General features: G+C 55.9%; 5 protein-coding genes and 3 pseudogenes across 5 annotated transcripts, besides 21 other annotated features; 3 read left to right on the plus strand and 5 right to left on the minus strand.

The window, feature by feature from the left end:
* Positions 1–3472: a sequence feature (areas not merged during assembly with more than two copies in the genome that could not be assigned to a particular haplotype).
* Tc00.1047053507859.15 (uncharacterized protein) lies at positions 194–607 on the plus strand (the record flags this gene model as incomplete). Its single annotated transcript, XM_807092.1, has 1 exon — positions 194–607. The coding sequence occupies one exon, from the start codon at positions 194–196 to the stop codon at positions 605–607; it is 414 nt and encodes a 137-aa protein (XP_812185.1).
* Positions 1643–2002, plus strand: Tc00.1047053507859.31 (uncharacterized protein; the record flags this gene model as incomplete). The annotated part of the gene is made up of 1 exon (XM_807093.1): positions 1643–2002. The coding sequence occupies one exon, from the start codon at positions 1643–1645 to the stop codon at positions 2000–2002; it is 360 nt and encodes a 119-aa protein (XP_812186.1).
* Tc00.1047053507859.46 (uncharacterized protein) lies at positions 3038–3409 on the plus strand (the record flags this gene model as incomplete). The annotated part of the gene is made up of 1 exon (XM_807094.1): positions 3038–3409. One exon carries the CDS (start codon positions 3038–3040, stop codon positions 3407–3409), a length of 372 nt encoding a protein of 123 aa, XP_812187.1.
* Positions 3473–3780: a sequence feature (heterozygous, Esmeraldo-like haplotype).
* Positions 3760–3936: a mobile genetic element.
* Positions 3760–8117: a mobile genetic element.
* Positions 3781–4319: a sequence feature (areas merged during assembly that could not be assigned to a particular haplotype. This can correspond to areas where the two haplotypes were merged or to regions with more than two copies in the genome that were merged during assembly.).
* Positions 3916–3939: a sequence feature (AT_rich).
* Positions 4320–7985: a sequence feature (heterozygous, non-Esmeraldo-like haplotype).
* Positions 7832–8079: a mobile genetic element.
* Positions 7937–7964: a microsatellite.
* Positions 7986–8233: a sequence feature (areas merged during assembly that could not be assigned to a particular haplotype. This can correspond to areas where the two haplotypes were merged or to regions with more than two copies in the genome that were merged during assembly.).
* Positions 8233–9241: a mobile genetic element.
* Positions 8234–8638: a sequence feature (heterozygous, non-Esmeraldo-like haplotype).
* Positions 8639–9166: a sequence feature (haploid, Esmeraldo-like haplotype).
* Positions 9167–10078: a sequence feature (heterozygous, Esmeraldo-like haplotype).
* Positions 10079–10246: a sequence feature (areas merged during assembly that could not be assigned to a particular haplotype. This can correspond to areas where the two haplotypes were merged or to regions with more than two copies in the genome that were merged during assembly.).
* Positions 10247–10758: a sequence feature (areas merged during assembly that could not be assigned to a particular haplotype. This can correspond to areas where the two haplotypes were merged or to regions with more than two copies in the genome that were merged during assembly.).
* Positions 10298–11257, minus strand: Tc00.1047053507859.60 (mucin-associated surface protein (MASP), putative; the record flags this gene model as incomplete). Its single annotated transcript, XM_807090.1, has 1 exon — positions 10298–11257. One exon carries the CDS (start codon positions 11255–11257, stop codon positions 10298–10300), a length of 960 nt encoding a protein of 319 aa, XP_812183.1.
* Positions 10536–10569: a microsatellite.
* Positions 10748–10811: a sequence feature (GA-rich).
* Positions 10759–11589: a sequence feature (heterozygous, non-Esmeraldo-like haplotype).
* On the minus strand, positions 11461–11886 carry Tc00.1047053507859.70 (annotated as a pseudogene).
* Positions 11590–27602: a sequence feature (areas not merged during assembly with more than two copies in the genome that could not be assigned to a particular haplotype).
* On the minus strand, positions 13202–15238 carry Tc00.1047053507859.80 (annotated as a pseudogene).
* Tc00.1047053507859.101 lies at positions 15996–19652 on the minus strand (annotated as a pseudogene).
* Positions 19952–19971: a microsatellite.
* Positions 23036–27602, minus strand: Tc00.1047053507859.120 (dispersed gene family protein 1 (DGF-1), putative; the record flags this gene model as incomplete). Its single annotated transcript, XM_807091.1, has 1 exon — positions 23036–27602. A coding segment is annotated over one exon (4567 nt), but the record flags the coding sequence as incomplete, so codon positions are not given.

Here is a 27602-nt window from a genome sequence, read left to right on the forward strand (position 1 = left end):
GATCCTATTTTTTGTCCTTACTGCCGGGGTTGGCCGCCGCAGGGAATAAAAAAGAGTAGGGCGGTGGCCCCGGACGAGAGATACATGACGACGTGTCGAATTATCCAAGTTGCAGCGGCTGCCCCGGACGAGAGATACATGACGACGTGTCGAATTATCCAAGTTGCGGCGGTCCGCCCCGAACGAGAGATACATGACAACGAATCGATGTATCCACGCTGCGGCGACGGCCCCGTACGAGAGATATATGACGACGAATCGAGGTATCCACGCTGCGGCGGCGCACCCTAAACATGTCGCTTTCGTTTTCCAGGGGACAACGCAAATGTGCTCGATTGTTCGAAGATCGAACTTAACACCTTACGTGAAAATGGGTCGCGCGACCACATTTTTTTTAGCTCAGTGGCAAAACAAGCTCACAATTTCATCCGGGGTGCGGGTTCGAGCCCCGAAGAAGCCTAAGTTTTTTTCCTTTTTTTTTTGGAATTCTTGTTTCTTATTGCTTTTTAAACTTCTGGTTTGCAGGACGGTGTGCGAGTTCTGCAATCGCACTGATTCCATCAGTTTCGTGGTGTGTGCGGCTGCGGCTGCGGTGGTGGCCGCGTGAGAGTGAGTGAGAGAGCGCCATGCACCGCCCGCACACACACTCGTCTTTCACCCACTCTCTGTGTGTGTCCCCTTGCATGGACTCTCGCCCTCACCTCATCCCACGAAGCACACACATAATGTGCCCATTGTATATATTGCATGCACACCCATGCAGGCCCGTTGGTGCTCTCTTTTGCACGACACGCACCGCTGCCGTCCTGCCTGACTGCATGGGCGGAGCACCGTAACTGTTTCTGTTTTGTTTTTATTGCATTGAGTGGGCAACCTCTCTCTCTCTCCCTGTGTGTGTGTTTTGCTTTACGGGAGCAATGAGAGTGTGTGCGCTGGTCGTCCCACGCTTCGGCTTTTTGTTTTGTTTTTCATTGTTTTGTGGTTGAGAGCACCCATTCCGCGGGCTGCGTGTGTGTGTTTGTGTGTGATGATATGAGTAATTTGTGCGTGTGTGCTATCTGCCTCTCTCTGCCGTTGCTTTCTTCTGACTCTCTTGTGGCGCACAGCTGCTCTGCAATTATAGGCGCTGCCAAACACACAAGCACATGCACACACATGCCGTGTTTAAAACGCTGAGAATGCACGCACGCACAGGATTGTGGCTGCGGAGGCCCTCGCGAGGGGCGAAGAAGCCTGCGTTTTGTTTTTTTGACATGTTGCTCGGTGTGTGCTGACGCGTGACGAATAACAACACGCCCCAATAAGCAGAAAAGAAGTAAAACAAAATGGCACTGAGCGGCACACCGGTAAGCCAAAAATACGCAATCACCAATAAAAAAGCCGGCGATCACCCAGCAGGCACATCAAGCCTCCTAAAACCAACCTGGAATAGACAAAAAAAAGGGGGCAATCATAGAAAACAAAGATCCGCCCCCCCAAACAGGAAAAGCATTAAAAAAACGCGATCCTATTTTTTGTCCTTACTGCCGGGGTTGGCCGCCGCAGGGAATAAAAAAGAGTAGGGCGGTGGCCCCGGACGAGAGATACATGACGACGTGTCGAATTATCCAAGTTGCGGCGGTCCGCCCCGAACGAGAGATATATGACGACGAATCGAATTATCCACGCTGCGGCGGCGCACCCTAAACATGTCGCTTTCGTTTTCCAGGGGACAACGCAAATGTGCTCGATTGTTCGAAGATCGAACTTAACACCTTACGTGAAAATGGGTCGCGCGACCACATTTTTTTTAGCTCAGTGGCAAAACAAGCTCACAATTTCATCCGGGGTGCGGGTTCGAGCCCCGAAGAAGCCTAAGTTTTTTTCCTTTTTTTTTTGGAATTCTTGTTTCTTATTGCTTTTTAAACTTCTGGTTTGCAGGACGGTGTGCGAGTTCTGCAATCGCACTGATTCCATCAGTTTCGTGGTGTGTGCGGCTGCGGCTGCGGTGGTGGCCGCGTGAGAGTGAGTGAGAGAGCGCCATGCACCGCCCGCACACACACTCGTCTTTCACCCACTCTCTGTGTGTGTCCCCTTGCATGGACTCTCGCCCTCACCTCATCCCACGAAGCACACACATAATGTGCCCATTGTATATATTGCATGCACACCCATGCAGGCCCGTTGGTGCTCTCTTTTGCACGACACGCACCGCTGCCGTCCTGCCTGACTGCATGGGCGGAGCACCGTAACTGTTTCTGTTTTGTTTTTATTGCATTGAGTGGGCAACCTCTCTCTCTCTCCCTGTGTGTGTGTTTTGCTTTACGGGAGCAATGAGAGTGTGTGCGCTGGTCGTCCCACGCCTCGGCTTTTTGTTTTGTTTTTCATTGTTTTGTGGTTGAGAGCACCCATTCCGCGGGCTGCGTGTGTGTGTTTGTGTGTGATGATATGAGTAATTTGTGCGTGTGTGCTATCTGCCTCTCTCTGCCGTTGCTTTCTTCTGACTCTCTTGTGGCGCACAGCTGCTCTGCAATTATAGGCGCTGCCAAACACACAAGCACATGCACACACATGCCGTGTTTAAAACGCTGAGAATGCACGCACGCACAGGATTGTGGCTGCGGAGGCCCTCGCGAGGGGCGAAGAAGCCTGCGTTTTGTTTTTTTGACATGTTGCTCGGTGTGTGTTGACGCGTGACGAATAACAACACGCCCCAATAAGCAGAAAAGAAGTAAAACAAAATGGCACTGAGCGGCACACCGGTAAGCCAAAAATACGCAATCACCAATAAAAAAGCCGGCGATCACCCAGCAGGCACATCAAGCCTCCTAAAACCAACCTGGAATAGACAAAAAAAAGGGGGCAATCATAGAAAACAAAGATCCGCCCCCCCAAACAGGAAAAGCATTAAAAAAACGCGATCCTATTTTTTGTCCTTACTGCCGGGGTTGGCCGCCGCAAGGAATAAAAAAGAGTAGGGCGGTGGCCCCGGACGAGAGATACATGACGACGTGTCGAATTATCCAAGTTGCGGCGGTCCGCCCCGAACGAGAGATATATGACGACGAATCGAGGTATCCACGCTGCGGCGGCGCACCCTAAACATGTCGCTTTCGTTTTCCAGGGGACAACGCAAATGTGCTCGATTGTTCGAAGATCGAAATTAACACCTTACGTGAAAATGGGTCGCGCGACCACATTTTTTTTAGCTCAGTGGCAAACAAGCCCACAATGTCATCCGGGGCGCGGGTTCGAGCCCCGAAGAAGCCTAAGTTTTTTTCTTTTTTTTTTTTTTGGAATTCTTGTTTCTTATTGCTTTTTAAACTTCTGGTTTGCAGGACGGTGTGCGAGTTCTGCAATCGCACTGATTCCATCAGTTTCGTGGTGTGTGCGGCTGCGGCTGCGGTGGTGGCCGCGTGAGAGTGAGTGAGAGAGCGCCATGCACCGCCCGCACACACACTCGTCCTTCACCCACTCTCTGTGTGTGTCCCCTTGCATGGACTCTCGCCCTCACCTCATCCCACGAAGCACACACATAATGTGCCCATTGTATATATTGCATGCACACCCATGCAGGCCCGTTGGTGCTCTCTTTTGCACCACACGCACCGCTGCCGTCCCGCCTGGCTGCATGGGCGGAGCACCGTAACTGTTTCTGTTTTGTTTTTATTGCATTGAGTGGGCGACCTCTCTCTCTCTCTCCCTGTGTGTGTGTGTTCTGCTTTACGGGAGCAATGAGAGTGTGTGCGCTGGTCGTCCCACGCTTTTTTTTGTTTTATTAGGATATTGTGAAGAGAATGATCGCGGGAGAGCTGGCTAACTTTATTAATAAATATTTATCCTGATAAAACGAATGCACTTCTTTATGATACTTTTCCTATCTTATGGACGTGGGAAGAACACGGCTTTAAGGGGCAAGGAAGTGATAGCAGCTGGATATTTTTTTTTATTTTTTTTATTCGCAGATATAGCGAGGTTGTTTTAAGGAAATGGATTTGGTTCATTTTACACGGCCTCCGAGCGGAGCGATATTGGCGCCCGTCTTTCGTACTTGGTATGCTAACATGGCACCAACGAGGTGCGGATAAGGTTCATTGATGGAAACGGGCCGTCGCTGCGGCAATAACAGGCTTACACTTGATTTCGGGATCTACCACCAAACCCGAGGAGGATTCGAGCGTTACAGGACACATGTTGCGAATCCCCGGGCGCCTCAAGTAGCAAATTGTGGGACTCAGTTGATCCCGCCCATCGTGTGTGTGCGGCCCGGGAGTTGGGGATCCAACAACGGCTCACCATTGCTGAAAAGGAGCGCTTGAGCGCGGGCCACACCCACGCCACTGCTGACGTGCAGAATCGAGGCGCTCAGCTTAACTCGCAGGTGGAAGAGGCGCATAACAAACTATCGGTGCGCGAATCTAACATTGCGTCCGCCGGCGGCCTTCATGCAGAACGAGAATACGCGGTCGCCGGACGCGAACAGCAGTTGGAGGCGACCCGTGCCAAACTCCACGAACGAGAGACACGCGTTATCGCAAGAGAGGCGCAGCGATCCGCGTGGGAGGCGGAGACGGCGGGCAGGGAAGAAGCCCCGCCACTCGGAGACGCCCGACAGATGGACCCGTCACGCGGCAAAACACGGTCGAAGATGGCGTTACCGCACAACCGCATCACACGCATCGCTTGATGGCGGGCTGTGCGCCGTCACGCACGGCCCAACGGAGCCAGGCCGAGAAAAGACGGCCACAGACGTCTCAGGGCAATTTTGGTGGCCACATTTCCATCCCTCGTTGCCTTTGCCTTCCCGCACATCCCTCTTGGAAGCAAATTCCGCTACAGAAAAGGAGGAACCACATTTCTGTGCATTTGACGTCACCACTTGGCCCCCGCGTGTTTGGAATGAGGGCGTCTCGAAACTTTTTTGACACCCTGGACGCATACGATTATTGGTAACAGGCGGAGGACCAGACTAAACTTTCCTTCGACAGTTTGGTCGCGTGGACGGGAGTGATGGAAGCTGAGCGGGGCCTCTCCTATCATGAAATTGGGCAGGATTTTACTGCAGGAATTCCGGATGCAGCTCATGATGGCGTCCGAACCCGACATCCCGTACCCCAAACTGCGCGCCCGTCTTCATACCGCCGTTCATGAGGCTGACGTCTTTGCGAGGGCGACCCAGCCTTTCATGGAACGGCGAGGTGCGCAACGATTGTCGCGATGTCGATTGTGTGGCGTTTATGGACACGACGCGTCTGCAAGCAACGTCCGGGGCGCAACCAGAGGAATTACTCACAGCGCAGACGGCCGTAAAAAAAAGGCAACGGAGCGTATCCGCCAACGACGCTCGACCGTGGTACGACGAATCACCGACATCCCCGCTTTGGGCCAGCTACATGAGGAAGGCGAACGAGGTGGCGCGAGAACTGTGTGCGCCGTCAAAGCGGGAGCAGAGAATGTCCCTAGCGGGGCAATTTACAGCCTTTTGCTGCACGCACGAACTGCCGATGAACGAGGAGAGCTGCGCGGCCTTTTGATTGCAATATTAGATGTGGCGCCATGGACTCGACCGCAGTACGCCAGGACGCTGCGGTCCATGTTTGAAATGTATCTAACCCCGCTGGGCATGATGATTCTGGGGTTACAAAAAGTTGCGGCGCAATGGGAGACGAAACAGGCGCGCCCCTTGACAGAGGAAGAGATGAATCAATTTATCCGCAGCCGGACCGATTGGAGGGAACGTGTTGTCTTACGACTTGCGTGGATAACGGCGAGTCGTTGGTCCGAGATTGCGGCCTTAACCCCAAAAATTCCACCCTGGAGCCGGACGGGACCTTAATTTTGAATTGGTGCGTGGCGCCGAAGACGGCGAAAGCGGATCCCCACCGAGCCTCGCGGTTCGTGAGGATGCGAGGGCAGGGCGCGTTCGACACTATGAATTTATGCAGGAAACTTCGACGCAACGAAGAGCTCACGAACCTGACGACTGCCCACTTGGAGCGAGCTCTGGCCTATTGGAATGCCGCGGCGCATTCCACAAAACGGGGTGCGTCGAGGCATGCCGCTCAAATCGTGGAGAAACACAATTTGGACCCACACGTGATCTCGCAGTTGGCGAGGCACGTCGACCCGTTCGAACTTCCCCAGAATACACTGAAATATTTGGGGAAACACACCACAGTGCTGACCCAGGTGTCGTCGCTGGTCACATTGATGTGAAGGAAGGAACTGCGGAAGGGCAGGAACCCTGGCTGAGAGCGGAGGAGCGTCTTTTCCATGATTTTTATCATCACGCTGCCACAATTAAGCGGCGCGCGACAAGGACGCGTCTGGCCATTCCACAAGATGAACACACTATCCCGTTACAGCAGGTTAACGTGCCCGTATTGAATACCAAAGTGGATCAATGGCCGGTTGAACCCGGCTACCTTGGAGAGGCTCATGCAAGTTTGGGGACTCGTCGGGCGGTCCCATTTCCCTCCGCCTTCCTCCGGTAAGGCGCGCGAAGGCTCACGGAGGATTCCAACCGCTGACGCGCGTTTGTTACGAAAGGCGGAAATTATCGAGAACGCTTTGTCCACAATAACAGGCGGATGGATAATACCTTTTTCGGTTGTGGAGGAAAAAACCACCGGTTTACGACGACGATGGATCGCGTGGCCACGCGACAAGAACAGAGACGACACTTATGAGGCGAATGTTCCTCTTTTACACATTTCCCATTATTTGTCACCTGTGATGGCTGAGGCCGCTTACTGCCTGGAATTAAAGGCATCCCCTTTTCATTTCTCTTTACCACGGGAGACTCGGCATCCCTTTCGATGCCGCGTGGAGGACGGCACGCTGGTGGAGCTTACACGGCTCCCAATGGGATACAAGGCCAGCCCAGAAATTCTCCAGATTATTGTTTCTTCGGCAATTGCGGGGTGACGACGGTGGTTCACTCCCTCTGGACTGCACCTCCATTGGTGCGCATCGGCGTTTGGATCGGTAATATACGCATTGCAGTGTCTAAAAGCGATGTGGCATTGTGGGAGGCCCAAGTGCTTCGTAATGCGGACGGCTTCACGCTACGATGGGAGAAGATCGCGAATCCGGCGGCACGCAGCACACCTTCCTGGGGGTGCATTTTGATCATGCTCACCGGGCGGTATCCCTGAGTGACAAGTTTGTCCGGTCTGTGCGCGCCATGCCGACGCTCAATTCTTTGACCATTTCGGAAATGGAGGTTGTGGCGTCACGCTTTTTATATGCGGCGTCCATTTTGGGCACGCGTTTATGCGACTGCCACTTTTTCATCAAGGCAGTTCGACGGCGATTATCCGCACTTAACCGGGGGATTGTGCTGGAGACATCCCCGGCGAACGTTCCGCCGGCAGCGGCTGGTTTGAGCGAGAGATTACGACAAATGATCGAGAATAATTGTAGACGGAACATCAAGCCCACGGAAAAGGCGTCAGCCGCCATCATCACGGATGCGTCGCTTCATGGATGGGGAGCCGTTTTTATTCCAAAATTCGGCGACGTTAAAATTGCCGGAGGGAAATGGGAGAAGAGGAAGCCTTTTCTTATCATGCAGGCCGAGGTGCGTGCGGTACGGTTGGCCTTATCGGCCTTTCCCGCCATATTGATACCCACCACTGGAGTTTTGGGTGGACAATACTTCGCTGCAAGGAGCGGCGAATAAAGGCAGCCCAAAATCACACGCGTTGACGTGGGAGCTGCAACGGATATATGAATTTTTGGGCTCTCGCGGAATACAGGCATCCTTTGCATACGTGCGATCCGCGGAAACCCCCGCAGACGGCATGCCACGCGGTCGCGTGTTTTACGCTTCAGCACTTGGCAAAAGGGAGCGGCGGGGTGTTGTGGCTGGAGGACCCCAAAGTCTGCCAATTCGTAAGTAATAAATATTTCAGATCCTATCCGAGTTCAAAAGGCCACGTGAGCGGTCAATAGAATATATATATATATATATATATATATATTATCAGAAGAAAATATTGAGGCAATTAACTGCCTCTTCGATACCCTCCTTTTTCCCTTTCTTTTTTGCTTTCTTGAGATAATTTCAGGATCCGGCCAGTGGCCCAGAATATTATTCGCTTTGTACCTTTTTACGAGATTACAATTTTGAATCATGGACGGACGGTTCTCCATCTCTCGCTGGACTCGCATCCGGGTCCGCTGCACTATTATACGGCCCCACAAAAAGAAATGATCTCCCTGTGGAGGTCCATCGTGCAGCAGCTGGCAGGCTCGCATGCTCGTAGAGAGCGGAGTGCCTTGCCACTGAAAATGGCTTTAGACACTTCATGCCTCCTCGTCTGGGAAACATCCCAATCGCCCACACGAATACTGGTGGCTACGGAGTCCCTGTCGGCAATTGAGGCACACCGCACCGGTCCATTGGCCGTGCGAGACCACGTTACCGAAGAAATTTGGATTATGCTACTTTTCTTGATGAAGCGAGGTCACTCTGTAGAATTTATGTTCTCCCCTTCGCGCTGCGGTATTCCACGGAATGAGGCCGCTGGCGAAGAAGCCGCGGTTGCAAGTTCCCTCCCCGCAATGGGGTATCCCAATCGGGCACGTGGACTTCCTTACCGCCGTCGAGAGGTTATGCTGGAAGGAAGTCTCGGAGGAAGAAGAAGGCGCACACACCACAATACAGGCGCTCGTCGGTATAGCGAAAACTCTATTAATTGTGTCCGGCCAAATGTTGTGCCACGACCCGCAGCTCTGCGCACAACTGCGATGCGACTCCTGCCCACTCTTCGGTAGAATGGCACACGCCCTGCAGATTACAGGCAGCCCTTTATGTCGGTAGCGCCTTCCCTCCCTCACCGAGGAGATCGACCCGCTCCTGCCTCCGGAACCTCCACCTGGTGTGTCGACGGCAACTCCTCGTAGAATGACGAGCAGCGGATCAACGTCGCCCTGCCCAAGCTGCAGCAGCGTCTTCTCGTCCGTCCACAATATGGAGGTACACGCCCGACGCACCAACCCTGGCACTCCAATAGTTGGAAAAGGCCTCGCATGCGGGTCCCGCGACAGCTCCACGGTCTCCCCAACAAGTGCTTCACGCGCAGGTCATTACCGAAAATGTCAAGCGTATCAACGAGCAAAAAACAAAAAGCGCAACTCTGCAAGCTCCAATGGCAACCATAGCCCTCCAGCCACTCCGCTACTGCAACCACCACCAGCCGCTGAGCCGCCTGACGGTCCACGGGAAACTCTATCGCAGATGCTGTGGAAAAGTCCTTGTCTTCGACAACCGAGTGTTGAACTATTTGAGGATACCCCTTCTCGTACGACATCACCCTTCGAAACGGAAAAAATAGCCACGTTTCTACGGACATTCCTCAGGCCATTAACGAACAGTGGCCGCAACGGATATATGAAAAAGTTCCCTTTTCTCAGTATAAAAAGACGTCATCGTTACAGTCACAATTTTCACACAATGAAATCATTGCGCAAGGACGCTCTGAGCCGCAATAATTCCTGGCATCATCCATTTCTCTCGTCGACACGTTGATGCGGATAGGTGCCCATCCATTCCTCCCGACGACGGTGTATGTCTGCGACGCACCCTCTGCTCCAAAAGGCACGTCCCTCACCACAGCCGGGATCGACTTTGCCCTGTCGGCACGCATCGCTTTGTCAGAGAAGCAGGAGTACGTCAGGCTGGAAGCAAAGCACCAGCCGGTACAACACACCGCATGCATAATCCCAAAAAGCACCAGCAGCGCTGGAGGCCGCGGGGTGACGTGAAACAACTGACGCACGGCATACGCACAAAAAAACCTAGTGGCCCGACAAGAATACAAGAGGGTGACACTTTTGAAACAATGAAACAATATGAGAATATAAGAAGGGAAGATTAAAGTGTCCGCTGTCACAGCATGCCGCAGTTCAAAAAGTAAAATGGGTGCACTTAACCACAACACAAGTAAAACAATGAAAAAAGAACAAAAAAAAAAAACAAAGCGTGGGACGACCAGCGCACACACTCTCATTGCTCCCGTAAAGCCCAACAGGGAGAGAGAGAGAGGTCGCCCACTCAATGCAATAAAAACAAAAACAAAACAGTTACGGTGCTCCGCCCATGCAGCCAGGCAGGACGGCAGCGGTGCGTGTCGTGCAAAAGAGAGCACCAACGGGCCTGCATGGGTGTGCATGCAATATATACAATGGGCACATTATGTGTGTGCTTCGTGGGATGAGGTGAGGGCGAGAGTCCATGCAAGGGGACACACACAGAGAGTGGGTGAAAGACGAGTGTGTGTGCGGGCGGTGCACGGCTCTCTCTCACTCACTCTCACGCGGCCACCACCACTGCAGTAGTAGCCGCAGCCGCAACAACAAGAGGAAGAAGCAAAAGAGGGGAGGTGGCGTGGGAGGCCGCGGTGCTGCCGTCACTGTCGCCTGTATTTGCGGTGGCATTTGTACGAAGGGCGTTTGTATCCTTCGCGGATTCTTCGCCATTTTCCGCGGGGTGTTCATGCTGTTGATGTTGTTGGACTTGTGCTTCATCACTTTGCTGCTGCTTTTCATGATCTTCTCCCTCTTCTTCTTTTTCTTCTTCTTCTTGTCGTGTGTGTTCAGCGCCGGATGTCGTTCCTGCCGGTCCTTCGGGTGGCGAGGAGTCGTTAGCCGCTGCTGCAGCAGACGACTGATCTCCTGTTGAAGAGTCCCCTGTTGTTTTAGTTGGATTACTGCCTGAGGACCCCGCTTCACCACCACTGCTGCTAGCTGAAGAATCAACAGCAGGAGCAGCAGGAGGAAGAGCACCAGGAGAAACAGCAGGAGGAGGACCAGGAGGAGAAGGAGGATGAACGGGAGCAGAACCAGAAGAATTGCCACCGCCTCCACCAGAAGGACCAGGAGGAGGAGCAGGGGCGGGAGGAATGCCACCGCTGCCTTGACCTCCAGCAGAAGTTCCACCGCCTCCACCAGCATCAGAATCTCCACCTGTATCAACAGCACCAGAAGAGGCACCAGAAGCCCCGGCAGCGCCAGCAGAAGCAGAAGGAGAAGCACCTTCTCCAGCCGAGGCTTCGACGGCAGTAATGGGCAGTACTGACCGCAAAGGCATCGTAATCACAGTTTTATTACATCCGTCAGGCATGTGGGATCCATTCTCACCCAACACTCCCGAGGTTATGCAAACACCCAGTGCGTTGGTGTCAACGTCCCTCGCATAAACACCGCCGGCAACGCACCACAGCACGCAGAGGGCACACACCAGCAGCACACGGCCAGTCATCATCATCGCCATCACTCCTGTCACTTGCGTGTAGCCTTCAGCACAAACTAACTCCCCGTCAACGCAAAAAGCAAAGGGAGAGACAAGTCACACAACCACGCACCGTCCCATCCAGCAATGAGAGTCACACACCACAACAACAATTGGGTGGGCGCGGCTCAACAACAATCAAAAAAAAAAAAAAAAGAGGAGCGCTCCTCGCCGTGCACCGTTCCTCACACTCCCACAGTCACCATTACTGTTATTCCCTCTCTCCTCAGTCCCTCACAGGCACGACACGCTCACTTCAACACGCGCACCTCCCAGCACACGCAGTCCGTCATGCGCTCCCGCTGCGCCGCAACATCCGCCACTTCCTCCCTCAGTCCAACAGCTCCTTTTCCTCCACGTCCCTCACAATCGCCGGCATGCCCCGGCCGTGCAACACACACAGCGCCACAACGTCGTGCCGCCTCTCCTCTCCAATCATGAGCGCTACGCCCAATGCGTGCTGACACACGTGCTCCATGCGCCGCAACCACATGCGGATCAGGTTGGCCGTCATGCACTGCATCTCGTTGTCCTCCTTGTACTTGAAGCAGACCCTCACATCCTCTCAATACACGGCCTGGAAACTGCGAGAGGCTGCCGAGAGGTGCCATTTTTGTGGAAGAACACAATGTGCGGAAACAACGGCCACCCTCACTCACTCAACTCTCCCACACACAAGGGCGGTGCCATGGCGAAGAGAAGCCCGCCGCACAGCACATGCACAAGGACACATGCAATAGCCGTGCCACCGACGTCGCACCGCAGGATAGAGCCATGCGGACAGCAAACACACGGCCTCAAAGAGAGGGACGGGGCACATCCAAGTGCATACCGCAGTCCTTCACTTCTCCCTTCACCGGCGGGTTGGCGTCCCACACCCACAAATGAGGCACGGCGCACACCACCCGCTCCCCTTCGAGTGCACTCAGCAGGTCGTCGCCCAGTCACCCTCCTGCCATCGCAAAGGGGAGCACAAACAATCGTCGTCGCGGAACATCGATGCCTCCAGCAGGAAAGAAGAGAAAGAAAAGGAACGAGGGCATGTCAACTGCACAGTCAGCAGAGGGACAACAAAAGAGACACGGAGACACACAGTGACAGCAGATACGGTAACTACAGAAACAAGCCGCAGGGATTTAAAAAAGAAAAAAAAAAGGGGTGGAGTCCGGGATAACTCCCAAAAGTAAAAGAAAAAAATAATGGAAAAATTGATGCGGCAGGACTTTTATTTCATGTGCCATGCAGCACGAGGCGACCGTGTTTTTATACATGTTGCCCGCACCAAGAAAAGAAAAAGGGAAATTAAAATAAATAAAAGAAATTGCACTGTTCCACCAGCCCACAAAACATCCTTCACATTTCATGCAGCAATCGGCCTGTTCTTCCAATTCGTGTTTCGTGCAGTCCGTGGAACGCGCAGCCGAAGGGCCGGCACCGCGTTTGGGCGACAAGAAAGCAAACAAGAGAGGGAAACACGTCGCTCATCACGGTGTGAATCAGCCGAACATTACGCAAAGAAAAAACAACAGTACTTACTACTCCAGCTGAACTGCATTAAAAAGACATTTAAAAGTAAAAACATTAAAGAAATAAAAGATAGGTGAAAAAGGGTGGGCAATGCGGCATGTATTCTCCGTGAGGCGTCGCAAATCCACACTCCGTGGCTCAGAAAACTGTCACCACCCAAATACAATCCCAGTAGAAGCAGCAACACACAAGACACGCACACACGCACGGTGTTGTTACCGCTTAAATCACGCAGTGTCAATTTCACGTCGTTGGGAGAGGCGAGGTGGTCGTCGGGACTCACGCCACTCCACACCCTGCGAGGTGACTTTTTGTAGTGGGGATTCGTGTCCAGGGGCGTTGTGCCCATTCATTTCTCTTCCGTAATATCCCCAGCAATTTGCTCTCTGAGGCTGTCAACTACTCGAATCTTCTCGGGTGGTGTCGGAGCCGCTTCCCTCGTCGGAACGGGGTCTCTGTCCTTGAGTGCACGCATCGCAGTGGAGTTCAGTGGGCGGCTGTACAGAAAAACGTTCGTCACCGTCACATGAGATTAGTGCCCACAGCACGCCCCAAAGCAAAACCATAGGACCTCAGGTGGCTTCTGACCTGTTAACAGCACTTCTTCCTATTCCGCCCCCAGCAACTGACCATCAATGTGCACAGAGGCCTTCTTGCCTTGCAGCATGAGTGCCACTTGGTATTCTTCCTTCTTCGGCTCCCAAGTGCTGCTCCGTGTTGTTGTCGTGCCTTCGAACGCCGTCTCCCACTTCTTATTGTGGCTGCACGACAGTCCCATGGTATGATTGGACGCAGTGTTCGCCAACACCGCAGTCAGTGGAGGAGTGTTCCCACTCGGAGCCTCTTCGATGGTCACCGACACCACAAGTGTGAAGTGGTCGCTCAAGAATACATGACGCACATTATTAACCCGAGTGTTCACAGGCCATATTGCCCTGGACTCAATTCCCGTGAATCGGAGCCCATCGTTGTTCTTCACTGCATTCGTCACCGTCGCATGCAGGCAAAGGTACTCGTCGTTCCACCTGTCATCACTGGCCGCATCGGACAAAACTGCCACAAGACCCGCCGTGGGTGTAGACAAGCTGGAGAAGAAAACGTCCTTTTGCATCCAAGTGCTGAAGACGGACTTGATTGTACTCAGTTCCTCCGTCAGGCGGGAAAGTAAAATGACACGGCCCTCACCGTTGCCCTCCGTTGTAAAAGATGCAAACTGCCATCCGAGTGCAGCAGGGTGCTGGCGAGCTCCCAATTCACAGCATTGTCCGTGACAACCGGTCCAACGTAAAACGAGCGGTTGCTGTCCGTGACCCAAACGTAAAGCGGATTGGCCTTATTCTCCACCGAGGCGTACCCTCTCTGAGTGTACAGCATGACCTTCCCTTTCCTCAATGGTCGCGGTGATGAGGGCATCCACATGCAGGCTTTCCTTCTGATAGTCTCCCGATCCTGAGTTGACCCACACGCCTAAAAGCTTCCCGATAGCCTCCGTCCACGCTGTCCCCATGTCACGCGACTCGTACACCCTCTGGCCATTCTCACTGTCAACAATCATGAGAAGTGAACCCTCCCACTCGGTGACGCGGGGGTTAAGGCATTCCGCAGGGGACATGCCCTCAGAGAGCGCCCAGGCACTGCCGTTGTCCGTCGAGTAAATGGTCATGGAGCAAACGTATTCTGCCTCATTCTTCGCCATCAGAGGAAACAGGAAGGTGCCATCCTCCATCACAACACCTGAGCCACCAGAAGCAATGAGCTCCGTCCGTTCGCCTTCGTGAGAAGCAGAAGAGATCAGTTTCAAGAGTGTTTGGGGTCGCCCCATTCGATCCGTTCACTCTGCTTGCCACCCGTGGGATTCGTGACATCACCCACAACCAGTTCCAGCTCCAAGCCGCCCTCTCTCCAGCACCCACCTTCATAGGACACATCAGAGCCTCCCGCAAGAGGAAACACTCCGTGGCCCTTCGTGATCGTTGTGGAGTGGTGCACAACACCCAAACTCTCCTCTCCCTCCGCTGCTCCAAGCACAGTGTGTGAGCTCCATGTATCTTTTATTGACCCCACCAACAAGAGTGGAACAATTCCACGCAGGGTCAATGTGCCCCGCAACAACATCAGAAGAAAAGGGCTTAGTTAGTTGACCACATTGATATCCGGCATCCAAATGTGACCTTCGGCAAAAGCAGCAATTACTCCACCAGCTCTGACGAGAAAGGGTAAAACAAATGAATCCCTTGACGTGCCTGGAACAACCTCATCCCTCAGCTGCAACACCTTCTTCCGTGAAAAAAATGGATCGACCCTCTCCGGCTCCTGAACGCTTCTTAAATCATTCTTGCCATCATTATCCTTTGCAGGCGTGGCTCCACAAGTACCGCAGCACATCAACACAACAAGGAAGAGCAGCACCGCGAAAGCAAACACACGCCGCGACATGTTGGGCCTCGGCGGCTCACTCTCTCCTCCTTCCATCCTCCTTCCGCTGGATCCGGTCACGCGGCGACGGTTGTGTGTGCGGGGCGCCATGACAGCAGCAACACGTGAGAGCATATAAATATGTGTGTGTGTGGGCGGTGTGTGTGCTGTTGTTGGTCCCCTCAGAGCCTTCGAATTTCACAGTATCGATTCGCATTTGTTTTCCTTCTTCGTGTGTGTTTGCGCGCAAGAAATCAAATTAAACTTTAAAAAGCACCAAAACAGAGCGTGGCAGGGGAGTGGGTGGCGCCGCCATCCACAGTGTAACACACCAGCGTCGTCGTAACCGCGACAGTAATTAATCTCCCCGTCCACAACGGCTCAAGCACTGTGAGGCCGCACACAGAATCAGAGACACTGACGTTTGCGCACGGGCCAATACACCCTCCGGCAAGCAGCACCAACCAACAGACAGACAGCAGAAAGTAAGTGCAAGAAAAATACCAAGTGCTGCGGGATCCTTGCAAGCAGCGCTCCCTCACTGCAAGGCCTTTAAAGCGTTCCTCGCTGCAACATCCCCACCACTCCTTCGGCGTGTCGGTGGATTTTCCCGTTCACCGGAACAAAAACAGCGGGATGCTTCGGCAGGGCTCGAAGACACACAGAGCGCACCGTCGACGCGATCAACGGGCGCAGGCTCTCGTGAAGTGAGATCCCACAACCGTGATCCCTCCATTGACTCTCCTGGACGTGGAGGAGGCATGAAATGTCCTCCTCTCTACAGTAGTCCCGAAACGCAAAAAATCCGCAGGACATCCCGCGCAGCCGCGGCCTCCTCAGCAGCCCGACAGTCCACGCCGCCGCACCGCTCCTCAAGAGGTCGCCAGGCCCGGTAAGGCAAGCAAAAGGGGACCAGCAATTCGTTCAGGGCGTTCAGCAAAATGGGGTGCAGCAGTCGGGTGAGTGCGGCCCATCCACGTCCTCCCCCTCAACCGACCCACCACACAGTCGGATCACGCACCCAAAAAGAGCAGTGGCGCCCAAAAAAATAACAGTGACACTAACGCCTCGTGCTCTCCTCAATGTAGTTCCACGGCACACACGAGGCATCACAAGAAGGGACAAATACCTACATCCCGTCGGCATAAGCACGGAAATAAAGCGCGGATTTTGCCCCGTGAACTCCCATCCAAATCGTCTCGGCCGCAGAGTGTCTGTCACCGACCCTCAGGAAGGGCTGATGTATCGACTGCCGCTGACCGATCTCCGGCGATTGCAACAAAAAGAGCCAATGTCTCCCAAGGTCCGTCATCACCCTTTCCTCCCATTGAAAGGAAAAAAGCAAAGTGACGGTGTGGGCGTGTCTAGCTGACAGAAATGGAGGAAGTGACTCCAGCAGCGGAACAAATTGAGCGAATCCTCCTCCCAAATCCTTCAAAGAGACCGGTCGATCAGCTGCCGAGGTTGACGGCGCGGAGGACAACACCTTGAATGCATGGAGCGCTGCAGCAGCCCGAATATATTCTGCAATATCCGCGGTCAGTCCATGAACGTACAACAAAGGGACAGCAAGTGCAAGGGGGCGTGTGAACCCGTCAGTGATCACCCGCGCCGGAGGATCGCCACTCCCACCCTCCAAGGGCACCTCAACGACGTCAAATATTTCCACCGCGTGGCATAAATTAGTGCCTTGCAGCACCCCATGCAGTGCAGCAATAGAAAACCATCTCGAACACGGCGTGCGACAAAGATACCAAAGGAAGGTGCAGCAAATGTCCTCCACATCTCAGCAGCTCCAATCATCCAGTGAAAGGCAGGAGCGTCATACAGCACCCACGGACTCAGCAAATATGGCGTCAAAAGGCAGCGAGATGTCAGATGTCAAAAGGCCCGCATTTCTTTCCCCCGTGATACTTCCACGGATGAATACAAATGCCGTGCACTGTGGCCTCTCGACCCCTTCAAGGCAACGTTGCAGCCACATGGCGATGGCCCAACGTGGCTGGCAATCAGATCCAGTCGTCGCGGCAAAACAGTACAGAAAGTAGGGTGGTGAGCACGCACATTCGCCTCGTCGATGCCTGCCTCAGCTGCAAGAGTGAAACTCGTCTTCCCAACAGCCGCGCTTCGGGTGTCTGAAACACCTGCCCTCACACCGGCAATGACATCTGCAAGCGCCTGTAATTCCTCGACACCGCCCATCAGAAAAAAAAAAAACGGCACTCAACCCCTGCTGCCACACATCCCTCGTAACCATTTGCAAACTCGTCATCCAGCAGAAACACCCCAACAACATAACAAGAAGACCGTGCATTGCTGGCAAGGGTCAAGAACACGTTGCTTTCATCCTGCTACAGATGATTGTGCCTCCTGCGTAACGCGGCTACAAGTACGCGGTACGCCGCCACCGAAACGGTGGGCATGTTGCCCCATGTCCCTCCCTCACCACAGGGGTCCAAGAAGCGCAACAGACCATCCTCTCAGCGAAGAAAAAGCCCAATGGAGCGGACACTGCAGTGTGCGGACCACCCAGAAGAAACTCCCTCAGAGAACAAATGCTCTTGAATGCCCTTCAGAAGAGATCAGCGGGTTGGCCGTGAAGCCGATAGACACCGGAGAGCCACCTGCTCTGCACGCATTCAATGACGCAATCGAGAGTGCAGTGTTACAGGTCACATCAAAAATCCCATTCTCGTCTCCTTCTGTGCGGGCACGACAGTCCTGCCATCATCCCTCGCCCTCACAAACTATTCCACAGGGTTCATTGACCAAATACCGCCACACTGCGATATGCCACCGGATAAGTGATCCCCATACCGCACACAATAATAAAATGTTCCCCACGTCGAGGACCGCAGTGAAAACGAGCACAACGATGAGTAACACAAGAGTTGTCTGTGCTCGAATTCATCACAACACTCTAGCCCCCGTTGGTTCAGGCCTCTGCCACACGAAGAGGCACAGATGTAACATCATTTGCACGCAACAGAGTGAAATCCGCAAGAACGTTGTCAGAGTCATACAGGACGCAGCAACCACCAGCCCGGTCAGTAGCCGTTGTGGGCATATTCCGCAAAACATGGTCCACGCCCACATGAAAATTTGTTGTCCAGCTGCACAAATAATTTATTGTTGGGCCAAGCAACGTGGACCAAAAAAGACAACACCCGTCGATATTCGGTCGTAAAACCGCCAGTAAGAACCATCGATTGGAATAAACACCAAAGCCACCAACGGCCAACAAGAACTGCAACAAGGCATTCGTACTTCAATCAAAGAACGTATTCTTCTCCTCCATGAAGAAAAAAAAAAACAATATTTTTCCTCCTTACAGAGCCTTCCAGCAATGAAACACCATCATGCAATCCGCCCTTATCGGCATTACTCAGGAGCATAAGAACTGTGCAACGCGTAGAGGGCGCTGCAATCAGGCAAATGAGACGCTCCACGGTGGCAAGCAGACTCCTCCCAGGCCAGGCATCAACCATTCGCGAGCAGCATGTCTCTTCATGGGCTCGCCGTTTTGGTTCCAACCGAGACGGAAGGCTTTCGTCGCTCAGCACCAACCCCGCGTTGCGTCGTGTCGTCAAGGGAATCAATTGAGGACGACGGAGTACATCATCAGGGAAATCGCCCTCATATGTGGGAAACGGCATCGCACACGCCGGAAACAGGTGCACATGGTGTCCCTCCACGTCGGCTGCGCAGACTGTCAGCTGAAGGAAAATTTGGTGAAACGGAAGTCAGCGCACTCACCTCCAGCTCAGGCAGTTTTATCAGGACGATCAAAGCACCAAGCTGGGGCTCCACACTTGTTGAGGGATATCGTGACGCTCTGACACGTCCACGTGCATTTCCACAGAATGTCATATTTCCTTTTCTCCCGCCGCATGCGCCCGCACCGTCTTTTAAGCCACATCCAGGAGGGATTGGATGGCGAGTGGCACCTGGTCAGCCAGCAGCGTTCCATTCCTTAAGGCTCCGAATACCGAAGCCCCAAAACCACCGGCCATCAATCAATGATGCCGTTGACACAAGACCTCCTCTGGCCAACGCCACACACTTGTTCCGGAGCACATGTTATCCCATGCCTCGCTGACGCCACCCTCAGCATCCTCTACAGGTACACCGTACATTCACCCCCAAAATACGGGTGTGGAGTACACCTCAATAATAACTGCACAATTAGCCTGCAAACTGCTCGCTGAAAGTTGTCATTGTGTTGGGTGGCAGGGGCAACGCAATCACACCTCGCGGCTCCTCAGGAGATCAAAGAAGATAGCAACCATCATTCAACTGAGATGGGCTTCGCAAGCCCCTTGCGACTTTTGTCCGATGGGGTGCTTCAGTGCGTATGAAACCTTGTCCGCGGGACGGAATGCCTATGCGCTCTAAAAAAGTAAGCATAAACTCACGGGAGAAAAATACATAACATAACGGAAGCAAAATGCCACAAATAAGAAAGAACGGTAAAAAAATTATATGGAGCGATATAGATATGAAAATAAGCAACGATCAATGAATAGGTATAACGATATGGGTATGACTACAAAAGCGATAATTTATTTACTGATGATGATTATAGATATGGATATATCCTTGTTTCCCCTCCTCATTAACAGATTGCTTGGCTTCTTGGTTTCTCAGCTTATTGATTGCTGTTTTATTGGCTGTGTATGTGTATATACAGATAGGTATATAGTTGTCGATATTAATATCTATTCGGTGCTGTTGATATATATATATATATATATTGTTACTATTCCTCGTGCCTTCTCAAATAAATACGAAGACCCACACGCCAGCCACCATCGCAGAGCACGTCCGCTCAATGATTAAAGATGTAAAAGAGAGACCCGGCACCCAAAGTGGGAGCCGGACAGCGGAGGCCGTGAAGCACACACCACCGCTACGCACCCGCCCCGGGGATAGCGCGGTGGCTCAATAATCCGCTGCTGCCAAGAATCAATAAAACAACAAATCACAGAACCAACCAACCAAACATGGACGCTATAAATGAGAAAAGGGAGAAGAGGGCAGCCTGCCAGGAGCAAATACGGCCCGCCGCATCTGCGAGGGGCCTTGTGTCTTCTCGCCGCGCGGAGGTACTGATGGTGCAGTGCCTTTCCACTTCAAAGTGGAACCACACCAATATTTCCGTGAAGCACAACTTCCCCACTTCTCCAATGTCCGCTCCATGCTTTTTTCTGGGTGCCTGCAGAACCGGGCAGCGGAGTAATTTCGGACCTGCCTCTCCGCACAGTTCCAGTCGGCCGGTATTCACAATGTCCGGTAGATGCCCGTGGCGTGCCGTGCGGTAGCGGGTCAGTCAGGCATTGCTGTGGCACGGAAACCCGCACGCTAAACGGCAAAACCAAACTGGTGGTGGTCGCAGCGGGATGTCGTCGCCGGGCAACGTGCGCCTTCTCGGCGGCCTGAGCCCTCTGCCGCCGGGAAATCGGCAACAGCGTGACGTTAATTAATGCATGTGTGCGTGCCAATTTAGGCACACGGTGCGTTGTTTCTCGATGGCATTCTCTTCCTGCGCGGAGGCGGGGGTTCTGCGTTGGCTTGATGCTCTTCATGCGAAAGTTCGAGCTTTGCAGCGCGTGGTTACTCATTCTCCATTTTTAGTGTCACGACTTTCTTTCTGTCGGGTGTTTGTGCCGGGTGTGGGTGGTCAATCCCCCGGCATTCCCCGCCTGCCTGCCGCATTAAGGGCACCTATGAGGTGCCACTTTCTTCGGTGCCGACGGTAGCTCTGTTCCGGAGTGTTCGTGTGCCCGTATGCGGGATAGTGGTCCCGCTTTCGCTTGAACGCTCAATTCAAAGCACGTGCATTCGAGCGCGGTGGATGCCGTCAGACCGTCATATTTCTGGCAACGCCTCCTATTTGTCGGGGGAACTCTTGCTTGTGGAAGTGCCAAAGATGAATTACGGTTCCGGCTTGACTTTCGTACAACACCGTGCGAAAACTGCATGGGAGTGGCTTCGGCATGGGCTGTGCAGTCTGCGGCGGAGGTGCGATCGGTGTGCCGTCTCTCGCTCTCGTCCTCGCTCAAGTGCTGGGCGGTGGTTCCAGTGGGATTTCTGGCGGCTCCGGTTCACTGGGAAAGTCGAATTCCCGCAGCGCCTGGGAGCGCGTAATGCCATGGGCGTCAACCATGTGCGTCACGACACTAGTGCGGCAGCTGCAGTGCTTGCCGCAGACCGGGCAGTCTGCCGGGCATCGGATCGTGGCGGTGTGGGGTCCAGCAGGAGGAGGAGGCGTTTCCGTGCGAACTTCTTGGCGTGCCTGCTGTGCGGCATCCGCGCCGCACCAACGGCATGTGCTCGGGATGGCGGGTTGCAGTGGTCGTAGCAGCCATCCGTATTCGTGAGAAACACCGGTGCGGGAGCAGGCTGGTGCAGTCTCCTCCCTGCGAGTGACAGTGGAGTTCGTGCGCGTGGGTCCCAGTCGCCTGCGGCAGTGGAGCGGTGAGCTCCTGGCCTGAGCTGTCGGACACCAATAATACGTCCGGCCAATGCGACGATGCCGGTGCTCCATGCGTCTGTGAGCTGTGCGAGGTTGGACGCCTCCTTGGCTTATGCATCACAAGCTTCGTTCCTGGGTACGCCGCAGTGGCCAAGGACAAACTGCATCCGTGTGCGCGTTCCTCGGTGCTGCTGGCAAGAAAAAAGGGTACGTCCACAATGTGAGTCACCAGGTGATCCAGAACCGTCGACGTGTGCTCGCGTGCTTCCACGGTTCAACGAGAAGGTGCAGACACGCACGCTGCCGTGGAAAGAGTCTCGGCGAATATCGTACTCTCCATGCTAACACCACACCCCTCTGTATCTGCTGTGGTGCATGAATTTCGCACGGCCGGAGGGAAATTGGGAAAAAGGAAAAATTCCTCGTGTGAGCATCCCCGTACCAGCGTGGCCAATCCACGACAATATCCCTTGCCTGTGGAATGCGGTGCGCCAATTAAATTAAAGGCCGCGAAGTGAAGGGATGTGCAAATTGCCGGAAGTGTCCGTCACACCTCCTGCACACACAAAACACGCGGGCCGTAGCGGGCAACGAATCCCAATGCCGCAGCATCCAAGGCTCCCACGTTCCACGCGCACACCTGAGGGGTACAGCCATGGCAGTGGTGCGCTCGAGGATAAGTGTGGAAAGTGACTGGGATGGCTTGGTCCGTCACTTCCACCGCTAAAGAGACATCGATCCCCCTCTGCACTCGCACACACCAGGGCAGCCCGAAATCACGGCAATGCGTCGCGCCTCAATACATAATCCCGCTCAACGGCGTTCCTGGAAACCTGGAGTCCTGCTACCACTCTGTCGCCGCTTTGCTCCTGAGAATTGTAATGTCTCCTGCATGCAAACCCACGGTAAGGCAGAGCTGCAATTCATTACTTCCAATAGGCGGTTCGCTGGATCCCTCCTCCATTGCACAAAATGGGCGTTGAATTCCTCGCACGCAACTCCATGAAATTACAGTCCGATACAACACAACATCAGGAGCAACAAGGGCGACAGTACAATCCCCTTCCACACAGTCATCATGAAACGGGAAAAACTCCTGAAAGCACCCGCTCAAAATAGAAACACATCGATAGAAACAACAATCAACAATACCGTCGGTGCTGTTAACGATGGCTGGCTGTGGGGCGCAGCACATCCGTGGCTCCTCAATCACCGCACACCGCACGCCTGTCAGTTCCACGTGTTGCACGTCACAGGAGGGCGTGATCAATTTTGCCTCTCGCACTCGATGCACACTCGAGCAGGCTCAGGGCGTCTGAGCGGGTGTCACCGGCCATTGGCTGCTACGGCGGTGCGGGTGGTCGGTACGACGACGCAACGGTGGTGCCCGTGGCGTACGACGATGACGTCCTTTCGTGGAGCTTCTGCGTCTCTTCGTCGCTCTCCTCGTCATCGCGCAGCAGCGCCTCCAGTCCGCCACGCCGCGGCTCGCGCAGCTCCTGCCAGTGGCGGTCCTCCGCGTACCACACAACCATGCTGTACACAGCGATCGCAAGCAGCACAGCGGTCAGCAGCAGCACGATCGCCGCGTACGCCTTCGCACCGCCGTCGCTCGGCGCAAGGTGGTTCGCCGCGCTCACGAGACAAAGCACTGCAAGGAGCACAAAGCTCGCCGCGCGCATCACCGTCAGGAAGGCCGAGCGCATCATGTTCGTGAAGGCAACCACGCCCGCGCCCGCAAGCAGCACAGCCGCCATGCAGAAGTACTGGACGTGGCAGCCTCCCACGGGCGGGTGCACAGCCGCAATCAGGCCCACCACGCACAGCACCGACAGCTGGAACACGCACCAGTACACGCGGCTGCCCCTCATGTTCGTCAGCATGCCGCCGTACATCCGCTGCTGCGCCGCGGGGTGCCAATACCCGACGGGGTACAGCAGGCGCTCGTGCTGCGGCTTCCTCGAAAACTGCCAGTACCTCGTGAAGCTCGCGCCCAAATGGCGGGCAATCAAGTAGCACACGCCAGCAGGGAACGCCACACCGTACAGCACGCCGAAGAAGCCGATCACGCGGTGCTGCACGCGGGAGTCGGGCATCGCCAGTGCAAACACAGAGCAAAAGAAAATGCCGAGATGCATCGCGTGCGCCACAACGTACGTCAGGCTCGGGAAGCGCATCGTCGCCCACGCACTCGCCGCGTCCACGCCGCGCCACCGCTGGAAGGCGGCCGTCACACCGCAGTGCACGCACCCAAACACAGCGGCGAGCAGCGCGTTGCCCACCACCATCCATAGCGGGTCAAGAGCAGCGAACACCGACAGGAAGTACGGCAGCGCAACGGTGCTCGCACGCTCCTGCGCCGAGGCGCATGACATCCTCGCGAACACGCCGAGTGCCTGCATCTCCAGGATGGAGCCCAGCCCGCCGGTCACCACCACGGCAACAGCCGCCGCACCCGCAACGACACCGGTGATCGCCGAGAGGGTGCTGGCAGCGGCGGGCAGCGTGTTGGACCTGATCGTGAAGGACCCAAGCAGCACTCCCTTGCAGCCCCCGAACACCGCCGCAGCGTCGCAGCGAATGACTATCGTCTCGTCGGCAGCAGTGAAGTAACCGCGGTGCACGGGCACAACCAGCTCCAGGACGGTGGACGGATTCGTCGCGTTGCGCACCCACGTCGCGTTGCTCAGCATCGCTCCCCAAGAACCGCCAAACCCGCTCGGCTGCGCCGTCGACACCGGCACGAAGCTCAGGTGCTTGCCGAGCTGCGGGTCGCGTGCCCAACGAAACGGCGGCGGCAGCGACACCATCAGCAGTGTCGGGACGGCGCTCCCACCGCCGCGGATGTCGTTCTGCGTCAGACTCCCACCAGCCGCCGTCGTCGTCACGGCAAGCGTCGGGCACGCCACGTCGCTCCACCACGGCGTGCTGCTCACCGACGCTGTCGGGGTCCGCGTGGGCGGCAGCGCCACCGTCTCCGTCACCTGCAGGGTCTCCGTCGGCCCGTACTGCGTCGGACTGTAGTGCGCCGTGCTCAGGCTCGGTGTTGGTGTCGGCGTCGCCGTCCACGTTGTTGTCAGACTGCGCGTCTCCGTCAGCGTCGCCGTGTGGCTCAGCAGCGGCAGGGCGGGCGTGCGGTTGCACCCGTCCACGCGCGGCAGGTACACCGGCAGGCAGTCACGCCCGTACCCGCCCTCAGCACAGCGGCAGCGGCACGACCCCGACATCGCCCTCGTCGCAGCAGCAAAGCAGCTCACGTCGGCGTCGCACACGCCACACGCCACGGGGCGAAATTCCCCGATGATGCCGGCGGACCTGTAGTCCATCGGCTGCAGCGCTTGCCCGTTGAGCGTCAGGCACCCCACGACGAACTTTCCGCCGGCGCCCCCGAGCGCAACGGTGCCGTCCATCACGACGGACCCGCTGCCGACGTTCCCGTGGAGCGTCAGCGTGCTCTGCGCAAATTCCGCACTGCGCGGGTACGACGGCAGCGACAGAAGCCTGCCGCTGATGCTGTTGCCACACACCGACAGCCACGACCCGGACGCGAACGACGCCGACCCCCGCAGCACCAGCAGCGCGCCATCGGTCAGCGCACCGGCGTTGTCGTTCACTACGACGGCGGACGCGTTGGCCTCCACCCCGCTGTCAAACACCAACCCATGCGCGGCGTACACCTGGCTCCCCGACACGCGCAGCACAGTGCCCGCCGACGCAACCACGCGCGCACTCGCGTACAACGCAACTTCGCCACCGAGCACAGCCGCGTCCAGCGCGACACCGCCACCGACGAGCTCCAGCACGGCGCCGTCCACCACCACCGTCCGCCCACCAGTCATCACGGTCACGAGGGCAACGCCGGACACAACCAGCACGGACCGCACAAGCCGCAGGCCCGACAGCACCAGCACCGGTGCGTACGGCGTGGACTGCGAGCCGGGAAGATACACAAGCGGCGTCGACCTCGCGGCAACCAGCAGGGAGTCCGTCACCGTCAGCACGGACCCCGCGGGAAACGTGCCGGTCAGCACAAGCGCACCGTTCAGCGCCTCCACATCGCACACGGACAGCTCCACCGGCCCGCTCTCGTCGCTCCCCGCCGCACCCGCACCGCGCAACGCTCCACCGCCCATCACGTACAGCACGGCGCCGTTCAGCAGCGACACGTTCTGCACGACAATCCGCACGCCGTCCCGCGCCATCCACGGCACGTAGAGCACCGGACTCACGCCGTCCAGCACAACGTGGCGCAGCGTCACCTCGCTCGCGCCGGCAGACACAACGAACACCGACCGCACCGTCACGCTCTCGCGGACAAACACACTCGACGCAGTGCCCACAGTGGGCGGCAGCGCGGGAGCTCCCACAGGCACGCACGCCTCGCCGTACGCAGCGCTGCCGCACAGGCAAACGCACACACCGTTCCTCATGCTCGCCGCCGCCGTCCCGGGCGCGTAGCAGTGCGTGTCCCTGTCGCACGCGTCGCACCCAACAACGTCGATGCTCCCAGCGTCGCCAAAACCAGCCGCTGCGTACTCCTCCGCCGTCGACAGGACACGGCCACCAGCGTCGTTGCACGCAACCCTCAAATGCGCCCCAGCCGCAAGCGAAAGGCTCAGCGACAGCATCCGCGGCAGCAGCGCTCGGTTGCGCACAAAGCTCAGCGTGCTCCCAGCAGCGGTCACAGCGCCAGCGGCGTAAAGCATCTCCCTCGAGACGCCGTCGTGCACGTTGCCCTTCGCCAGCAGCATCGACCCGCCATCCAGGCTCACCGTCGAATAAAACGCCACCGCGTAGTCCTCCGTCGACGAAAAGTCGCTCCGCACAAGCGCCACAGCGGAGCCCGACACGCTCACAGCCCCACGCACAGACACCGCGTGCTCGCACAGCAGGAAGTCGCTGTCAACAAACGCCACCACGGAGCCACCGCTGGCAGCAACACCGCCCTCCACCGACACGCACAGCCCCAGCGCCGTCTGCACCGACAGCCCGTCCACGTACAGCGCACCGCGCGACGACAGCGCCACGCCGCCAACAAACAACACGCCAACAGCGTCGCGGAACACAGCCGCCACCTGCGTGCGCGCGATGGTCAGCACGCTCCCAGTCAGATTCACCTTCTGCACCACGAGACACGCGGAGACATCGCCAAGGCCGTGGTCTCCGCGGTACGCAACACGCTTCTCTGCAATCAGCACCGAGTCCACCACAGTGACGCGCGAGCCCGGCGGAAATCGGTTCGCCACCACCACGCCGCCGCCGGAGCGCGACTCAAGCCCGCTGATCAACACATCGACGCGCTCGCCGGCAGACAGGTCGGACCGCCACCCAACAACGTACAGGCTCGCTCCGCGCACAAACGTGCAGTTCGCCAGCGTCACGTTGCGCACGCTCCCTGACATCGACCCCACGTCCACCACGACGTCCGCCGAAAAGGTCACGCCAAAGTAGCACGCCACCGACGTCCCGACACCGGCATTCACCTCCACATCCACACGCACGTCCCGCACGCACAAGTCGGCGCCGTCGGTGCTCGGTGGCTCGGGGACAGCAACGGGCAGGCACGCATCGCCGTGGCCACCCTCCGCGCAGGCGCAGGCGCAGCCATCACTCGAGGCCGTCGTCGTGTACGCGGGGAAGCACGATGTCGCAAGGGCGCATGGGTCGCTGCAGGTCAGAATGGTGGCGTTGTACACGGACGGGATGCTGTATTTCACTCTCTCCTCGCCGTTCACAGTGTTGCACGCGGCCACAATCGCTCCGTTTGTGAGATCGCGGGAACTTTGAGGTATCAGCAGCATCGTTGGCGAGACCGTGCTGGACATGAATTGGTTGCGGGACACAGACACCGTGGAGTCGCGGAGATTCACCGTGGGGTTCAAGAAAGAGGAAGGCATCCGATGGGGATTC

Source organism: Trypanosoma cruzi, genomic scaffold (genome assembly GCF_000209065.1).
Source record: "Trypanosoma cruzi strain CL Brener 1047053516505 genomic scaffold, whole genome shotgun sequence".
NCBI lineage: Eukaryota > Euglenozoa > Kinetoplastea > Trypanosomatida > Trypanosomatidae > Trypanosoma > Trypanosoma cruzi.